The following is a 21,253-nucleotide window of genomic DNA, read 5'->3' as shown; positions in this document are numbered from 1 at the left end:
GATATACGCTCCACCGAGTGCCCTTCCATTTAAATTAGTGTTCATTCTTTGGGAACAATTAAAGAGATATTTATTCGAAAATAATAAATACTTGTCATGCAGGAACAAATCCCAATGCAACCTGATGGCACGAAGATGATCAAAATGAAAATGACACCACCAAGCAAAAGGCAGCCTGCTTGAGAAACTCTTCGACCAATGGTGCTGATTGTACAGAACGCCAAACTTTTGGCGGGAATGTCAATCGTTGCAAACATCAGCATCAACACGTAAATGTCCACGTCAAAGCCCTGAAGGTTCATGGCAATTCCGTAGTATGAGAAGCTCGTTGCAAACCTGTGAAAATAAAAAAAGGAAACATTTGTTGACACAAGCAGTTTCAAAACGAATCGCAGTTCGCAGTATTACCTGTTCTCCCATTTGTATATTGTCATTAAAGGCCCAGTCACACCTTGACGTTTTAGCCAACGTATGCCGATTTTTGATTTTTTTTTCTAAAACGCTGGCACATGTTGAATACGTTATGGGTAAGTTTTGATAACATTGAGAGCACGCTGAAAAACACTGCCATACGTCGTTGTACGTTGGCTTTAAACGTTGTACTTTTTGGTTGTCCTCAAATTTTTTCATGCTTGAATTTCACGACGTATGCCGGCGTATGACTCACACGTTCCGCTACGCTGGCCACAAGTTGTAAGCACGGTCTGCGATTGTTGACAGACGTCAACACATGCTACTTGTAAGTTAATCATAAGTTGAGACACGCCGAGGTAATGTTTAGCGTACCCGAAACTTATTTCTAACCTATGATTAACGTGTTGTTGGCACGTTACGCGATCGTTGCCACACATCGACAGACGTTACTTTTAAGTTACTCATAGGCTGAAAGACGTCGGTATAATGGATCGTCCTTGCGTCAGCGTCCACGGCCACGGCCAGGACACTTATTTGCAGCATTCTTCAAACTTTTCTTTGGCATGACGAGGATGTTCACACTTCGATGTCTAGCTTGGCTATGATTCCAATTGTCCATCGGCAGCGTCTATTTAAAATAGTCGAGTTTGAGCGTTTTAACACGTTCAGAAGAAACGCTTCAAATTTCCAAACCCCAGCGTCAAAAAACAAAGGCGAGTGACAGCAATTTAAATCGTTCATTGTAAACATTGTAAATAGTTGAGTGGTACCGTTTAAAAGTCGTTGAGTGTAAAAAAATCCAATTGTTGAGCGCAAGCGTCTACTTTCAATAGTGGGGTTTGAGCGACTTAGCACGTTCAATAGAAACGATTAAAATTTCCGAGCGCCAGCATCAAAAAACAAAGGCGAGTGACAGCAATTTAAATCGTTCATTGTAAACAATGAAAATAGCTGAGTGATACCGTTTAAAAGTCGTTGAGTGTAAAAAAAATCCAATTGTTGAGCGCAAGCGTCTACTTTCAATAGTGGAGATGCAGCCATTTAAGTCGTTGAGTGGCAGCCTATGAATAGCAAACCCTACGTCACCGGCAAAGATAAACTGCCGCACGATATGGATAAGTTAGGCTATCGTTGGGCATAGTTTGTGAACGCCGGCTACACGATAATTATTCGTTGGTATATCGTATCTATAAGTAATCAAAGCGCTCTATGCACATTATTAGTACATTGTGCATTTGTCCAACCCGTTATGAATAGACCTAAATCGTAAAAACAAGCCATAGCTCATTGTTGAAAAAGCCCCATTAAAAAATAGCCGCGAAGAACTTCGAACAATGGTGAAAAGATGTCTCCAACCCGTGGACACGCGGACGCAAGGACGATCCATCATAACCCACACCCTCCCCCTCACACTCACCTACTACTGCCAACATGAACAAACTACTACTAATACTGATACTGATACTGATACTGTTACTGCTGACATGGACATCGACTCAAAAAGGATTCGAAAACACTGTTGGGTTCCCCTTTTATGAGCAGCATTTTTATATACCAATTCCCAAAACCGCTGGGAACACGTCTTTATATGGCAGTTGTAAGCTAGAAACATGTTAATTTATTTTTTTTTGTCGACCGGAAGACGTCATTGGAATACGTCTACATACGTCGATGTGTGTTGGGACTACGTACAGAATTGGTTCAAAGCACGTCAAACATAAGTTAGAAATAAGTTTCGCATAAAAAAGACATTACCACGACGTGTTTCGACTTATGAGTAGCTTATAAGTAGCCTTTGTGGACGTGTGTAAGCGTCCACATATCGGGTGTAAAACTTATCCCCATCGCATGCGGAACGTGTGTCATACGCCGAGTACGTCGTAAAATTTTGAACATGTTTAAAATTTCTTGACGTACTCTACTTACTACGACGTATGATAGCGTACTTTAGCGTTGTACTTACGTATACCAAACTTACTCATACCGTATTTGACGTGCCCCAACGTTTTGGACACATTTTTCTTAGGTCGGCATACGCTGGCAAGATCGCCAAGGTGTGACCGCGATGTTGACACTTCCATTTCTACGGCAGTTATGACTCGAATCGTTGTGCGTCAGCCTTTTCATAGGCTACGTCACGACATCGTCGGTGATGCGTGCAACGCGCTATGCCTAAGTTAGACTATCGTTGGGCATAGGTTGTGTAGGCCGACAACAGGTTCAGCATTCGTTAGTATAAGTTATCTATAACACAACGAAACGTTCTGTGTCCGTTACCAATGCGTTATACATAAGACCAAGTCGCTATGAATACGTCCGAATCTTTAAAAAAAAACATCAAAAGTTCAACGTAAGCCAGCGTTTTACATACATTTTAATACGTTGCCATCGCTGGCTAAAACGTCAAGGTGTGACCGGGCCTTAACCTCAGTATGGCATTCTAGATGTAGCACTCTGTCCATCAAAAATTGAAGTAAAACTCAAAAATGTTCCATCGTTCCATTAAAAAAAAAAAACTTTAAATGGCTAACTCTTTCAGAGCTGACGAAGTTCAATGGACTTCTCACTCAAATATTTTGCCAAAGCTCTGATAGTTCTAAATCTCCCATTCACTTCCATCCATTGACAGTAATGGCCAAGCAGATTAGCCTTTACAATGGCGATTACAAGATTTCAGCCACGATGTGGTCAAATGCACACCACAGATATGGATGGAGATAATTCAGCGACCAACAAAACAAAAGTTTTTTTTACATGTTTTATAATATTGCTTCCTTTGCTGATCATCGCATTAAAAAAGCTTGAATGAAAGGACTTCTTCAAGAGGATTGTTGAGAAAATGGATGGTGGGGGGGGGGGGGTTGAGGGGTGTTTCCAGGTGGTCCTTTCGGAGAGACATCGTGAGAGTGTTAGATTTGTCAGGATTGAAAGACATGTTCCAAGTGTTTGACCAGCTTGTGATTTTATCCAGGTCTGCATAGAGTGAATAGGCCGAACTGAGGGATGAGAAATGGTGCAGCAGAGGGTGGAGTGATCAGTCAAGAGATCGTTAGCAATAGCACATGTAGTAGGAGATCGTTTTCCTTCAATGTATGCTTTACTCGCAAATACAACCTGTCACTTTGCTGATGGGACTATTAAGTGGGAGGGAGGAGAAAGAGGGGGGGAGAGGGATAGAGGAGGAAGGGAGGAAGGGGGAGGGAGGAAGGAGCGGGGAGGTGGGGGAAGCGATGCCTCACCAAAAGTTACTATACACTCCAGGAGGGGAGGTGGGAGTGATGGAGATGAGGGAGAGAGGAGGTGGGTGAGAATGGGGAAGGGAGGAGGGTTTGGGAGGAGGTAAGCATGAGGGGAGGGGTTCTTGATTTGCGTTTGGTGGTGGGACTTCTGGAGAAGGAGGGGGGGCAGTACAAGATTGAACAAAATGGGGTACGTTGAAACAGCACATTAACATAGCACATGGAAACCACCGAGAGATGTCCATGGGGGGTGGAGACCGGAGGCGGTGTGGAAGGAGGTAAGTGTGGGAGGAGAGAAGCATGAAGGGAGTGGGAGGGAAGGCTGCAGGATAGGAAAGGAAGGCAGCATGAGTGAAAGGGAAGGTAGCGTGAGGGGAAGAGAATGTGGTGTGAGGGGAAGTTGGGGAAAGGGGAGGGGAAGGCAGCATAAGGGGAATGGAATGTGGTGTGAGAGGTGGGGAAGCAAAGGCAGCATGAGGTGAGGGGAAGAGAATGGAAATATAACGCACCAAAAAAAATACTTTCTTTTCAACCATAAATAAAACCCGGCATGTGTGGGGATCTACATAAAACCCGGCGGGAGCATTTAAAACCCATGCTATCTACTTGGCAAATGCCTACCTCATGCTCACACATGCAGCGATCTTTGCTCCCCTCCGGTCAGCTCATTCCGAATCTGATTCGGACGTGCTGCACTATGGAGAAGCAGTATTAAATTCAAACCTAAACCATCAGTCCTTAACAGTCCCATTAGCAGAGGAGAATGTGGTGTGAGGGCAAGACAGAGGGAGAGAGGGGGGGGAGAGAGAGAGAGAGAGAGAGAGAGAGAGAGAGAGAGAGAGAGAGAGAGAGAGAGAGAGAGAGAGAGAGAGAGAGAGAGAGAGAGAGAGAGAGAGAGAGAGAGATATATATATATATATATATATATATATATATATATATATATATATATATATATATATATATATATATGGGAGAGAGAGTGGAGTGGGGGGGGGGGTTGAAAGAGAGAGAGGGATGTGAGAGAGGGAGAAAGGAGAGGGCAGAAAGGGAGGAGGGTGAGTGAGGAGGGGAGAGGGGGGATTTCAGCAAATGTGACATCCAGTTTAATGTACGTCTGAGAGATGGCACACACATTGACGAATCACTGTGCCTGTAAAACACTGGGAAATGTGGTGTAAAATAATATTGCACATTTCCAGCGAGCGAACCACCACCCAACGCACCATACGGCCAAACGCAGGTGAGTGGTCCCTCAACTTTGGTGAAGTCGATCGATATATTCAGTGACAGTGCGAATATTGTGGAGCACTCGCCAAGTGGCTTCAGTACTCAAGCAAGAACTCCAACTAAACGGTTTATAAGGAGCAGCTGGCTTGGCATGCGATTGGCGATCGCCGATTGGTTATATGAACACCATGCACAAGGAGAATCCTGGAATGTCAAGCAATATCCGAATTGGGCAAATGAATACTTTTTTTTAGCAGTTGGAATTACTACTGAAGTCAATAAAAAAGTTTAAATTTTGAAATTCAGCTGAAATGAAGAGATTATAGAGGGCATGTCATGTGTGGAAATTAAATAAAGCCATGAATGCTGGTATCTCCTGGCATTGAAACGGATTGTAATGTATCCAGTGATTTGTAGCTATGATCAGGCAATCAATAATATCAGTGAGGAAAGCGAAAATAAATTTTATCGTTAAGAAATCATTGTGGCCTGATCCATGTCAAGGCATTGTTGAGCAGGACAAAAAAATGGCGGCTGAAGACTCCAGTGAGCTGAAAGATGGCACGCAGCCATATTCATGATGCTTATTTTGGTTTTTCCTGATGAGCACCCCTAAATTATTTTCAAAAGGGGTGTTTAAATTTATCCAAAACCCAATTTTCATTCATGCACCACCTTGGAGTTCCCTGGGTAGGCATACAAAGTTTCAGGTCGCTTGGTTTCATGGTTTTGGAGTTATGGAGGAGACACACTTTCATAATTTTTTAATTACCCATTAATTTAATGATGTTAAAGCTTTTGAATGGCATAGTTTTCATCGTGTTTGTTTTTGATGTTGATATATTTATTTGGATTTTTTAGTTATCCCTTGCACACCAAATATCCTCAGTCGTCAATAGATCATAATTTACCCTGTGTACCCTGCCCCATCCCTCTCCCTTCCACACATATCCTTGTTTTTAACCTCCGCCATCGAAGATGGACGGAGGTTACTGTTTTCACCCCTGTCTGTTTGTTTGTTTGTTTGTGAACAGTATTACGGAAAAACTCCTGGACGGATTTCGACGAAACTTGGTGGGGGGGGGGTATGAGGTATGGTCCAAGGATCATGCCATTAGATTTTGGACTTGGTCCAAAGTCCAATATGGCCACTATGGCGGCCATTTTGAAAAAAATATATCAATTTTGTTTTGTGCATTTCTACATGTTTTAAATGATTTCCAACCCCCCCCAAAAAAAAATTTTGCAACTTTTTTTCAAAAAAATTTCGATTTTATTTGAAAAATATTTGAATTTTTTTTTGCATTTCTACATGTTTTTAGTGATTTCCAAACCCCCCGCCCCCCCCAAAAAAATTTGTTAGAGAAAAAAAAGAAATTTTGCACCTTTTTTTTCAAAAAAATTTAGATTTTATTTTTTTGACATTTCTACATGCGCGTCGATCTAGTTTAGTTTATTCAATCGTGGTTCAGTAGAGTGTGATCCATTTTGACCTACAATGAATAGGATATCAGGTTCACTTAAGTGACCCAGCAGTATTGGCGGCGGAGGTTTTGCACTCTACCGACTGCTCCCCCTCTAGTTTGTTCAGTGTTCGTCAATAAATCAAAATTATTATAATTGTTATTGTTGTGATGATGATTATTATTTTGATTATTATTACTATTATTATTATTACTACCATATTATGTACCAGCTGCACTATTTAACAAAAAAAAAACACTGAAACAATTGCTATTTTCATTATCATGTGAAATCTTATGGTTTAACCCTCGAATGTCCTCACACATGCAAGCAATTTTTAATGTTTACTTTTGTAAATTGATCTATACTTCATATGTTGATTCTTAAAAGTGTATCATACTACACAATGCAATACCCTCTCCCAACCCCCACACTCCCTGGAATCCTATATCATAAGACTTCATCATGGATCATGTCTTGACGACTCCACATTTAAACACTGAGCTTGTGGTACTTATTAGGTCATCTCTACCGAGATGACCTAATACAGCCGGACCAAATGTCCGTACGTCCGTCAACAATTTTTCTTTCCGATCTTGATGAAACTTAGTATGTGGGTAGAGGTCGATTAGTGTTGCACAACGATATGACTTTTGTCCAGGTTCAAGGTCAGGGACGAGGTCACGAGGTCACGTAAGTTATAAAAATCGCCATTTTAAAAACCTGTTTAGTCTGCCATTCTACAAGATATTCGGCAACTGTTTATTGATTATGATAGTAAAAAATATTATCTTGTATCTAACTGGACAAATTTTTGAATTTCTGTCCCGTTTGGCCGCCACGTAACCTGGAAGATGGTCAAAAACACCTCCCGGTACAAAAAAAAACTTTTTACTTCCGATCTTGATGAAATTTGGTATGTGGGTAGAGGTCGATGAGTGATACCCAACGACATATTTTTTCCCGGATTCGTGGTCAGTGTCAAGGTCATGAGGTCACGAAAGTTGTGAAAGTCGCCATTTTCAAAACCTATCTATTCTGTCATTTTCGGAGATACTAGCAAAGTACCCGCCCATGGGAGGGTACAGTTATCTGTTCAATGGCGTTGGTCCCGTCTTGATCGGATGAAATTGAGAAATTGACGTTATCCGGTGACCTTGACCCCATGACCTTTGATCTTGACCTTGATCCCCTTATGTCCGTTCCCAAGGATCACATATGCCAAGTTTCATCTCATTCTATCCAACAGTTTGGCCATCTATAAAGGACAAACAAACATGAAAAATTGACGTTTTAGTCAATTTATGATGTCATAACTCGAAAACCGGAAGTTGGAAGTGAATGTGGTCAATCAACTGTAATTTAATTTTGATTATCTGTCGAAGGGCGTTGATCCCGTCTCGATCGGATGAAATTGAGAAATTGAAGTTACCCGGTGACCTTGACCCCGTGACCTTTGACCTTGAAATTGACCCCCCCCCCCCATGTCCGTTCTCATGTCCCAAGGACATGTTCTCATGTTCTCATGTTCTCATGTCCACGGTAAACAGGGGCTTGACATCAGGACCTTAAGGTTCCAAGACAGCCATCTTAACTGCAAAGCCAACACCATGCTAAAAGGGTTAATAGTGCATCATAATTAAATATAAGTACCCATTATCTTTTTATCCTTTGTTTCTTATCTCACTGTAAGAAATCACTCTCAATCAAACATTTTCCAAATGAAAACAATTTTTTTTCACATTTTACTTACCAAACAAAGAAAAGTATGAGTGACCTTTTCCTCAGCACTGGAATTCGAATGAGATCGAGAGAGGTGTACGTCTTTTGGCGTTTTACCGTGGTGTCATTCTCCATTTCTTTCTTCACAGTCTAAAGATCGAGGATCACAATTACTACTCAACCAATTGATATTTATCCTGATAAACCAGTTATGTGCAACGAAAGGCAGATTTACCTCGATATCAAGTGACTCAGCTGCAACACGTTTTCCATTTATTCTCGCAACTTTTTTAAGGGATTTCAAGGTGTCTTCATATCTTTGTTGTTGTGCCAACCATCGAGCAGATTCAGGTGGAAACCTGCAAAATGAACTCCATGTCATTAACGCACATTCATGTATATTTAATGATGTAATCTTTTACATCCTGAAAATACATGACAAAAATTCACCATAAGCAATGACTGTCATGAGAATTTCAAATGAAAAATGTTCTGTACACTCAACAAAATATCCAATAAGTTTTGTATCTGGAGGGTGTGACTCGTCAAACCTTTTCTAAAGGGGCTGTCACACCTTAACGTTTTAGCCAGCGCATGGCAAGGTATCAAAATGTATGTAAAACGCTGGCGTATGCTGAACTATTGATGTTTTTTTAAGTTTAGGGCGTATAATAACGTGTTGGACGTATGCATAACGTATTAGTAACGTACACACAACGTTTGAATCACATATAGATAACTTATATCAAAGAATGGTGAGCGTGTTGTCGGCGTTCACAACCTATGCCCAACGATAGTCTAACTTATGCATAGCGCGGCAGCGTATCGCTGACGATCACGTGGCGTAGTCTATTCATAGGCTGCGGCTCGATGATTCAAATCATAACCGCACTAGACATCGAAGTGTGAAGCCGCTGTCACACCTTGACGTTTTAGCCAGCGTATGCCGACGTATGAAAAATTTGCCGAACCAAGCTGGCACACGTCGAATACGTTATGGGTAAGTTTTGTATACATTAAGAGCACACTGGCATACGTCGTAGTACGCTGGCATACGTCGCCATACTCCGAGTACGTCGAGAAATTTTCAGCATGTTGAAAATTTCTCAACATACTCGGCATATGACACACATTCCGCATATGCTGGCCATAAGTTGTAGGCACGTTACGCGATCGTTGACACACGTCGACACACGTTACTTGTACATTACTCATAAGTCGAAACACGTTGATGTAATGGTTAGCGTCAGTGTTCCAGACTCCCTGTTTTTTTTTTTGTTTTTTTTTTCTTCGGTTTGATGGTGATGTTGACACTTCGATTTCTATTGCGGTTATGATTTAAATCGTTGAGCGGCGGCCTATTAATTATATTATATTATAACTGCACTAGAAATCGAAGTGTCAACATCACCATCATACCGAAGAAAAAAACAAAACAAGAAAAAAAACCAGGGATTCTGGAACACTGACGCTAACCATTACCTCGACGTGTTTCGACTTATGAGTAACTTACAAGTAATGTATGTCGACATGTGTCAACGATCGCGTAACGTGAGTACAACACGTTACTCATAGGTTAGAAATAAGTTTTGGGTACGCTAAACATTACCTTGACGTGTTTCGACTTATGGGTAACTTACAAGTATCGTGTGTCGACGTGTGTCAACGATCGCGTAACATGCCTACAACTTATGGCCAGCGTTATGCGGAACGTTCGAATCATACGCTGGCATACGTCAAAAAATTTCAAGCATGGAAAATTTGTCTAACAGCTCGGCGTATTACGACGTATGCAACCATACTACAACGTATGCCAGCGTACTACGACATATGCCAGCGTGCTCTTAACGTATACAAACTTACCCATAACGTATTCGACGTCTGCCAGCGTTTTAGCCAAATTTTTCATGCGTCAGGCATATGCTGACTAAATCGTCAAGGTGTGACAGGGCCTTAAGTGAGGGACTCACTGTATATTTGCCAAAAATGTTACATGCATGGTGTGATCTTGTACAACTGAGGATGATAATTTTTCGCAATGTGTTTGACATGGTTGCACCGAGGACAATATGATCGGTACAGTATGAAAAGACTCATTGATGAGATCAGCCTCGATTGTAACTTTAATGTCATCATATCATATTTATACATACTGTAAGTAGTTTGCAGGTTTGGTTCAGAGCGAAATCAAGAGAGCAACACAATTGACCTTTTTTCAAATCCATGAATTTTTTTTTTAAATAACTTGTGTTTACTTTCTTCTCTGTTAAATATTTTGTAGGTTATTCATGTCTACCAGGGGATCCGTGGATTTCTTATCCAACTGCGACCAGGTGAGTGCCCAGGTGTATTGCTCCTATTTTTTAAAGCTCACCTGGAACATAGTTCCAGGGAGTTTATGGGATGGCATGTCGTCCATCCAGCAGTCCGCCAGTCCGTCCGTCTGTCTGTCCACAAATACTTGCACCAACTTCTCTAAAACTACACATACATCTTCGATTAAACTTTACCACAACATTCATCACTGTGTATGTACCAAAGCTTGTTCATGGCATAAAAAAATCGTGCCCTAACGGGGCCTACAGGGGTTGCCCCCCAAAATATGTATTTGCTTTATTCTCAGAAACTACACATGCTATTCTGATGAAACTTAACCACAACCTTTATCACCCATGATGTTCCAAAGATTGTACATGGCATTCAATTTTTTTTGTGGTCTGAGGGGGTCTGCGGAAGTAGTTTATGGGGGGGGGGGGTGCCACCCCCTTTAAAGGTACTTGCTTTCTTGTCATAAACGACATACAATTCCGATGAAACTCGACTACAAACTTAATTCCCCGTGGTGTACCAAAGTTTGTTCATGACAGTGCAGAAATCAGGGTTTAATGGGGTGTAAAGGGGGTTTCCCCCTAAAATATGTATTTGCTTTCTTCAAAACTACACACACAATTTTGATTAAACTTGACCCCAACCTTCATCACCCATAATGTACCAAAGTTTGTTCACGCCATTAAAAATAAATCGGAGTCTAAGGAGGGGTACGGGGGGTTGCCCACCAAAATGTGTATTTGCTTTCTTCTCCGAAACTACAGACACAATTTCAATGAACCCTGACCACAACCTTCATTATCAGTGATGTACCAAAGTTTGCTCATGACATTAAAAAAAATAATCCAAAGGTATTTACTTTCTTCTCTGTTACATATTTTGTGGGTCTCCATGCCTACCAGTGCTTCCCTGGTTATCTTATCCAGCCACTACTAGGTGAGCGCCCAGGCATATTGCCCCTATGTTTTATTTTATGTCTGCATGAATGATGCACCCCAGTATTTACTTGCAGAATACAAGCATTCCCCATTTGTATAATGTCAAAGGGAAAGGTTAATATATGCCTCATTACCATGAAATAATGAATAAGAAGAAGAACATCACAGAAGCAGTCAGCTGAAGGTATCGCCAGTTTCTCATGGAATAGGCCAACCCTGCGAGGACAAACTGGCCCACCGAGTACGTATGACCATTCATCATGTTGAAGATGACTAAATGATTTGGATGCAGCCATTCCAACGCTAAGGAAAAGAGAAACGTGTCAGTGCTAAAACTTTCAGGCAACTCTCCTTCTTTACTCCGATAATACATAAATCAATGATTTATTGTGATCTTTGATAGAAATCTGATCATTTCTAATAAGAATTTTCTTTGTTCAATGCAAACTTGTTTATAGAAACTTAAAGCAACGATATTACATTTTAAATTTATTTTTATTTACAAAACAAGCTGTGACAATGTGTCGTTAGCATGCAGGAGTTTGCTCCACATTAGCATGTCATGGCTCACAGCTTAGCTTGCATGTAGACACAGAGCAAAGCATTGCAAATCTCGACCTTGTCCCCTTACCCAGAGTAAATGCATTCAGATATGCTCCAATGATGAACATGCCATCAAAAAATCGGGCCACAGAGTACAGAGCAAAAGTTGGTGCAAAAGCAGCAGCAACTCCTGAAACACCAACCAGGAAATTGCTTGTCAAGATGACAGAGCGACGTCCAATCCTGTTAACATGACAGAAGATATGCTCAAGACACTCATTACAAACCCCCTTGGTCAGACAGGAGGGCTTAACTTATTTACGATATATACACACAAATCATCATTTTCAAAATACTGTTGCTGAATTCAATTTAATACCATTTATTATTGAAGAGTAACAGCAGATTTTAAAGCATTAACGTAACATTTAAAGGATGTTACATAATAAATGATACTAATTCTACAGCATCCTCTATACTTCCATTGTCTTAATCACAAACCTCAAAAGAGTTGCTTAGCAAAAGGAAGAATATAAGTAGTATTTGCATGAGTGACTGATTTTCTGACTGTCTGGATCATTAGCTGGACTCCATTATATTCATTGAGGTATCAACCCTTTCTGTTAAGAGCATCTCCAAAGGGTGGGTCCACACATTCCGCACATTGGTCTAAGACTCTAAGTCAATCGGCCCACCAACCTCAACTGTCTAAACTCTCACTAAATCCGCAATCTCACTTTCCAACCATCTCAGAATCTATTATATATTGCTAACCATGTTGTCTGTCTATGCACTCATCTGTCTCCTGTTTGCGGTGGCCGTTTTCCACACTGCATTTGAAAAGCTGCCCATGCAGGCAAAGCTCAACATTCACTTTTGAAATGACGTCGATGAAATCTCAAATTAACTTTATTTAAAGGTCATTAAACAGTTGAAATTGATAGATTAACTTAAACTTGTCCTGTAACTGGAGATGGATACTTTTGCTTGTATTGCATCAGATCCTCCTTTGCTATTGGCTTTCACTTTGTATTATATATATATATATATATATATATATATATATATATATATATATATATATATATATATATATATATATATATGTATGTGTATGTGTATGTGTATATATATATATATATATATATATATATATATATATATATATATATATATATATGTATGTGTATGTGTATGAATGTATGTGTATGTGTATGAATGTATGTGTATGAATGTATGTGTATGTGTATGAATGTATGTGTATGTGTATGAATGTATGTGTATGAATGTATGTGTATGTGTATATGTATGTGTATGTGTATATATATTTGTATGTGTATATATATGTGTATGTGTATATATATATATATATATATATATATATATATATATATATATATATATATATATATATATATATATATATATATATATGTATGTGTGTATATATATATATATATATATATATATATATATATATATATATATATATATATATATATATATATATATGTATGTATATATATATATATATATATATATATATATATATATGTATGTATATATATATATATATGTATGTATATATATATATATATGTATATATATATATATATATATATATATATATATGTATGTATATATATATATATATATATATATATATATATATATATATATATATGTATATATATATATATATATATATATATATATGTATGTATATATATATATATATGTATGTAGATATATATATATATATATATATATATATATATATATATATATATATATATATATATATATATATATATATATATATATATTTCATTGTGACTGCTTGGATGGAGGTGTGGCCCTATATGATCTTGAGGCCATCAACGTAAAGGAAGTTTTCACTGACATTATTTCCCCGTACCTTGAAACAAAAATTTAAGTTCATTTCCGCTAATCCAGTATTGTTCGATTGTTGAAAAACATTTACCTTTGTGTTCTCCATTTGCCACCTTATTCACAGCATAAAAATTAGCTTGTGGTGATGTTCTCTTTTAGTGTGTTGGTTTTGAAATGGTACATAAATCAGGCCAAAAAGAGAACCCACTCACAGTTGAAATGCAAAGACATGCTTAAAATGAAGTCCTGTTCATGAAAAATCTTTCCCATCTTCTTTCTCTCTCCATCTGTTTCCCAAGAAGGATGGATTCCTTGGTGTCGAGATGTCATGGCTTTAAGATGGTGTCAAATGCAAAATGAAGAGTTCTTGCTTGTTGTCGTGGTTGCTCAACCAAGCAAACAAAATCCACTGCACACAATGGTTGTGGTTGTGTGGAACAAAAATCACTATTAAATACAGTATTGATGTGCTATGATTCCTGAAATAAATGAAAAATTCTTGCATGGAAAGGGCACCTCGAGCTAAACATGTCACACCTCTTGAATGTGGCTGCGCACCAGGATTACGGAATTGCTGTGCGCCAGTCTCCTACATGTTACTGAGAATCCAACTGCGACCACACTCTTCCTGGAGATGACATGTAAGAGCCTGCACTTGGGCAGTTAATTGGTCCACTTGGGTTTAAGTTGTTGCATGTCGGATGTGGCTGGTACAGCTGACATGTCACCGGCTAACTGGGATGTGGCTGCACCAATGGGGTAGCAACTTCAACAATATTGTTTACTTCTCGGCAAGTTGCTCTATATTCAATGAAATGCTGGTTGAACCAAGTATACGTTGAACATTGGTTGGCAGGATGCATGTGGTCCACCAGCAACCCCCTTCTCATGAAACTGCCTAAAACCAAAACCACAACTCACCTCCACTCATTTATTCCTCTCTTTTCCCATATGTGGAACCACATTCCACGCTCTCCTCAATCTCATTCTTCTTTCCCGGTCTTCAAGACAGCTGTTCACCACCATCTTAGGTCATCTCCCAACTAAAGCAATGATCTTTTCTCCACCTGTTAAACCACCCTCATCCCTCTCAAAATGTTGCTTCTGTATCCATCTTGTCCACCCCTTGTGTTCTCTCTGAACCCTCATTGTTACCTGCATCCCTTGTTTGGCCATTTCCATCTACCTTCTCCCTTCTGCCCTGTTATCGTAATTTCCCCTTTCTCCTGCTGTTCGCTTTGTTATGTTGTGTTCTGGTCTGTTCTGTGTCTTAGCTCTTCCACGAGCCTAGACCACGTATTTTTTTTAAAAAATCGTGGAGAAAAAGCTGCTTGAGTATGTTATCCTCTCGGTTATTCTCATGCAACAATTGTCGCATGTTTTGTCGCAATTGAGAAGGCTTACAACCCCCCAGCTCCTCGGAGTAAAGAAGTTGATGAAAGCATTTTTGCAATGAGGGGGATTTCCGGTGAACGAGCTCAACCTTGAGGTCGTCATAAGCCCTTTCCATGGGTGGCTTAGTGAGAATGTCTCTCACCTCTTGCACTATCTCCAGTTGAAGAAAAACCACGACATATGCAAATTTTGTCTCCTGCACCGTGATGCCTCAGGTTAGAAACTGGGCATCAACTTGAAAGACCCAGATGGTGGGGTCATTATGACAAAAAGGAGGTAGCTTCAGTCTCTAATCTGCTGTGGCAGGACGTGCGACAAAAGGAAGACTTTCATTTGACGTGATGGAATATGTAATGAATCACTCACATTGTATCACCTCAGATCATGTCACGCTTCTCTTTCAGATCAGAATCCTGTCTGGATCACCAAATGTGGTGATGTTCCCCATTCGTGTCTCTGAAAGGACTCCAGTAATTGACCAATAACATTTACACAAGTCTCTTTCTCATCACGACCAGGTTACCACCATTAGGAAACATTAAAAAAAAATTAACGAGTTACTCCAAACTAAATGACAAAATGATTACTATGGTCAATAACATCTGTGCCACTACTTATAATGCCTTTTATCATCATGGGCAAGTTGAATGCCCTTGATATGGGATCATAAACACAGCATAATTTATTGCTACAAATTGGTAACAGGGTGACAAGGGCTTCAGCTGTTTTGGACAGGAGGGATTTATTTTCTGCCCATGATCCATGGCCGAACCCTGCATACCCCAGGCACGTTCGCACAATTTTGTGTGGATCAGATGAGATGAAATAATGCTGTCCACTCTGGAGTGGCACCTCTGCCTCACACCTTTCTCAGCTTGACGCCGTGGAAACCAAGGCCTTCAAGGTCATTGGAATCTACTGCGATGAAGCTAAGTCTGTGGGCTTATCACTTTACTATTGTAGACAAGTCAGTGCCAGTATTATCTCTATATTCTTCCTCCTCCTTTATGGTCTTGCATCCTCTACCCTTACCATGCTTCTCCTCTCCCCCCTCCCCCCGACCATGTTTCTGCGGGGTGCACATGGTCCACATCAATTCCCTTCTGGTGAAAGTGAAACTCCCAAAATCCAGAATCACTGCTCACCTCCACTCATTTGTTCCTCTTTTCTCCCCTCTATGGAACCAATTTACACATTCTCTTTGACGTCATTCTTCCCTCCAGCTCTTCAAGAGAGATGTTCTGCATTTTCTCAGGTCATCCCCCATTCAAAATCATGATCTTTTCAACATCCATTAAACTCAACCCACCCACCAAATTTTGATTCTGTATCCATCTTATTCACCGCTTGCATTCTCACTTGCATTTCTGGTTATTTTGTCCCTCAGCCCTGCTGTTGACATTTCCTCATTCTCTTTCTGCTGTTCCTTTTTATTATGTTGCATCCTCATCCGTTCTGTGTTCTCGCTCTTTCACAAGCCTTGACTGAATACAAAAGAGCCGTTTTATTTTCCATATGGTTCAGACATACATTTAAAAAAAGATACAGAAAATTACCAAATTTTAGTATAATTGATATTGATTTGTGAATCTTAAAAAAAAAAAAGAGAGACTGAAGTAAGAGTCTGGTTTTTCTTTTTCTTTAATCCTTGCTATTCTGCATTCACGTTATTTTGAGGCTGATCAAATATACACTAAATGTCCTAACCATCAAATATATAGTCTTTATCCTCATGGAATCTTTTTTTACAACTTTAAAATAGTGGTGATACATACTTTTATGGACCACATGCTGCTTTACCCATGAGAAAAATGTGCAGACACAGTTTGGGAAAGTCATTATATGTTGGAGCTGTCCCGATACTTTTGATAACATAGTGCACGGAGTTGTGTCTTGGATTATTTTCTGGGTGCATTCAGTACAGAATAGAGAAACAAAGTAGATACATTACTTGTCAGCCAAACCTCCCAAGAAGAACCCTCCAACAAGTAGACCACCCATGTACACCGATTGTGCCATCCTCTTCATTGCTTGCTTGTCGCACACCAGCTTCCACTGCACGAACACAATATTTGGCATTTGAACTCGTGCTCACAAAATACTGTGCTGCACAATACGCGACTTTCAAAATGATGGATGAATGCTACATGATGCCTTCTGCGCATGGTGTGTGTGTGTGTGTGTGTGTGTGTGTGTGTGTGTGTGTGTGTGTGTGTGTGTGTGTGTGTGTGTGTGTGTGTGTGTGTGTGTTTACATTGATTCAGTTTGGCTCTCTGGGCACTTTTAATGTGCCGTTACAAACATGAAATCTGGATTTCAAATTGTCATTGAAATAACTCGAAAACTGGAGTGAAATCAGCAAATGTTAGGAAATCGGTGATGTTTAGTTGTTTTTTTTTTTTTGCGAGAATGTGCCATGACCAATCAGCTTGCTATCGCCTGCCAAGCGAGTCGTTCCTTATCAACCATTTAATTGGCAAGCTTGCTTGAGTGCTTAAGCTACTTTCTGAGTGCCCTCATGTCGATTGTGGTGCAGTTCGTGTCCTGAACGGTGTAATGTACTGAAATGGGAGATGCTTAGCAGGCAGACACGATGCGGAGGAACAGTCGAGCCGGGCTGTGTTGCACAAGTGCGAGCGCGGGCGTACTGTGCCCGCGGCTCCCCTTTATTCCGTATTCGGCACACTCACGAGCCAGCCGACTCCAGCATTACTACGACGCCTCAGGCGGCGTGCACACCTCATATCCCTTGCCGATACACTGACCCCCACGACCACTCCTCCCATCATCACGCCCATCATGCATCATCACCATGCCCTTCCCCATAGGCCCGCAGACTCCACCACACTCCTCCCCCCTAAAACTATGATTATTAAATGATTACCATTATAAGAAGCATACAGAACACGAAGGACTCCATATAATAATCATGGAAATAAAATGAAAATAGCGAAGTATAACAGCACACCACATCATATAATGTGTAGATGCGAGCGAGTGGAGCAGTAAAGGCCAGGTTCCAAAGACGGAGGTGCACAAAGCCCCCCCCCCCACCCACTCTGACCGCGTTACCGATATGAAGCAGCAAATGAGAAGCACAGCAGTACTACGCAGGTCGTGACGACCTTTCGAGCCAACCTCCCCCGGCACCATCAAACGCCTCCGGCCCACTCCCCCCAGGCAGACCCGACGTAGATAAACATTCCGAGGCCGGAAGCCCGCTGTCTGGAAGCCGTGGCGCCAGCCTTGATCGACCTTGGCCGGGGGCACTGAACAGCGCCGCTGGCTGCATGCATTTAATGCTCCAAAACAACTCACGCACCACAATCAGTTGAGACGCCAACGCCCGTCCCAACGGCCTTGAGCGAACACAGAGAGCTGCGCTCGCAACCAGAGGTGGGGGTAACGCCGACCAGGGCACCAGTCTTGGTTCCGAGTCGACCTCCGAGACCCACACGGCAGCTAGACGGGAGCAACTCCATTTATCACTTAAACCATAATCACCATAAACCATATTTATCACCATAAACCACACTGCAATCATAGGCTCGTTATAAATCACTACGAACATTATTCGAAGCATTGCAAACTCATTTTTCCGTACAGCGCGCTTTTCTGATAAAATCCCAGCACATGACAAAGCAACTACCTGCGGCCCGGGACAATGGAAGGCCAACCCAACCTTTTTATTCGCCACCACCGCTCCTGAAGCCCCCACATCACATTGATCATAATACAACTCCCATTGACTGATCTCCGCCAAATCCACTTTTACACGAGAACTGCTGGCATTTATTTCAACAACGTTAAACTGCATCACTAGAGCAAGAAAAAACACATATGCCATGAACAACAACCCACAACCCACATCACGAGTCCGCTTCTTGGTTGTCGACTCGATGTTGTGACTCGCGACTCCCTTTAACGCCACGGGCTCACCGTCACCTGTCGAAGCTGCCTGTACAACACCGACGCGCATTGCCTCACGAACCCTGCCGAAGCGCGGGAACTCATCGCGAGCGAAGCGCGGGAACTCATCGCGAGAGCTGATATGGCTCTCGCCGCTCCCGAACTGCACATCACCGCCGCAGGCAGCAACGAACGGTCGCTCCCGCTGCATCGACGTGGCCCCTGCCGCCAGAGCCTCGCCCTCGGTACTCGACGAAGGCCTCGAAGAGAGCACTGGCACATCTGGAGGTACTAACCAGAGATCCAGTCCGAGGTGCGCCAGCCAGTCCCGACCCAAAAGGGGAGGCCCCTCCCCTCGTACAACGAACACCGAGAGCCGGGCGCGTCGATCTCGGTAGCGCACTGAGACGTCGGCCCTCGCAAGCGGTGCAATCGCCTCACCGGTGTACGTGTATAACGACAAGGCCGTCTTGACCAGGCGAATACCGCGAAGACCACGAGCCGCCCGCTCATCCATGACCGACACTGCCGCCCCGGTATCCACGCAAAACACAGTCGGTTGGCCATTCACTTCGACCTCAACCGTGAAAGGCGTCGTCATCTCCGAACCAACGGAAAACAGACTCAACCGTGGTTGCATCTCCCGCTCCGGCTCGCCGGCATCGTCAGGCCCCGGTTGCAGGCCGATCTCCAGGTCACTGGGGTCCTCTCGCACCTCGTCATCCAAGACCCCAACAGAGGCCCCCGCCATCCGACACACACGCTTCCAATGTCCCACCTTGTGACAATGCAAACACACGGTGTTCTTATACGGGCACATTTGTCGCAGGTGCGGACCCCCACACCCCCAGCAGCCGCGGAAAGTCCCTTCGCTCCAGGTGCGACCGTGCTGCGGTGCCCCTTCGCTCCCGGTGCGACCGTGCTGCGGTGCCCCTTCGCCCCCGGTGCGACCGTGCTGCGGTGCCCCTCGTCCCGCACCGCCAGGCGCGCGTGCGACCTGCGGCACTTGAGCCATCGCTCGGACTCCGGGCTGCGTGACCCGCGGCACTTGTGCGGTCACTGCGTGGACCTCGGGATTAGCCGCCATGCCCCAGCTGGAGCTACTCATTACGTCCTGGCCAGCAATGGCGCGGACATCCGTGAGTGTCTGCTCAACAGACGAAGCAGTCACGACCGCCGAGTCGAATGTGATGTCGGTCAATCGCAGGATGGCTGCTACCATCTTTGCGTCTCGCAGACAAGAAATAAAACGATCACTGAGCCGTGTCGGACGCTCCTCTGTCGTGAATTTGCACGGCACAGCCGAATGCTTCACTCGTGCTACGAATTCCGCAACGCGCTCCTCGCCACCCTTAGCGAGATGATCGAACTGGAACCGCGCGAGATGTAACGACTTCTCTGGCGCCAAGTGGGTCTTCATTTTCGCCACGATGTCCTGAAAGGATAGCACATCATCACTGGGTCTATTTGGAGCCACCAAATCACTCAGCAGGCGGTAGTGCTCCATTGATAGCGAGGCGAGCAAGATCGCCTTGCGTTTCTCTTCATCCTCTACATCATTCGCCCGAAAGTAGCAACCTAACTGTTCAGAAAACAACTCGAACTCATCTCCCCCGAACACGGGTACACGTCCGTGTGCCGTGCCCCATCCTTCTGCCATGCTCCGTGAGACCCTTGGCTCCGTAGCTTGGAACCGCCCGGGTTATTTGCCGACCCTGCACACGCCGATCCGAAGATCCTCGTTCGCCAACTGTAATGTACTGAAATGGGAGATGCTTAGCAGGCAGACACGATGCGGAGGAACAGTCTTGCCGGGCTGTGTTGCACAAGTGCGAGCGCGGGCGTACTGTGCCCACGGCTCCCCTTTATTCCGTATTCGGCACACTCACGAGCCGGCCGACTCCAGCATTACTACGACGCCTCAGGCGGCGCGCACACCTCATATCCCTTGCCGATACACTGACCCCCACGACCACTCATCCCATCATCACGCCCATCATGCATCATCACCATGCCCTTCCCCGTAGGCCCGCAGACTCCACCACAAACGGAATGTGCAGTTGCTACAACATATAGGTACATGATGAACCGGGTGTACTTTACAAATGTTATATGGTTTCTCTCTGTGTGATAAGCCTGGTGTTGGCGCAGTGGTTAGGGCAGCGGCTTGGGATCCAA

At 42.7% G+C, this 21,253-nt stretch overlaps 1 protein-coding gene across 1 annotated transcript in view; it reads right to left on the bottom strand.

Moving 5' to 3' along the window:
* The window catches only part of LOC147011735 (solute carrier family 22 member 6-B-like), a 65,413-nt gene that overhangs the window by 38,606 nt on the left and 5,554 nt on the right, over positions 1–21,253 (bottom strand). The window contains exons 2-7 of the mRNA XM_085857658.1: positions 17,118–17,221; positions 11,967–12,121; positions 11,470–11,638; positions 8,305–8,428; positions 8,101–8,219; positions 122–336 (exon numbers count right to left, since the gene is read on the bottom strand). Of these exons, the coding sequence (XP_085713784.1) occupies positions 122–336; positions 8,101–8,219; positions 8,305–8,428; positions 11,470–11,638; positions 11,967–12,121; positions 17,118–17,221 (886 nt within the window). The remainder of the gene's footprint in view (positions 1–121; positions 337–8,100; positions 8,220–8,304; positions 8,429–11,469; positions 11,639–11,966; positions 12,122–17,117; positions 17,222–21,253) is intronic.

Source organism: Eptatretus burgeri, chromosome 15, assembly GCF_056783735.1.
Source record: "Eptatretus burgeri isolate ZD-2024b chromosome 15, Ebu_testis_v1, whole genome shotgun sequence".
In the NCBI taxonomy this organism is placed as follows: domain Eukaryota; kingdom Metazoa; phylum Chordata; class Myxini; order Myxiniformes; family Myxinidae; genus Eptatretus; species Eptatretus burgeri.
This window is presented reverse-complemented; position numbering and strand designations above follow the sequence as displayed.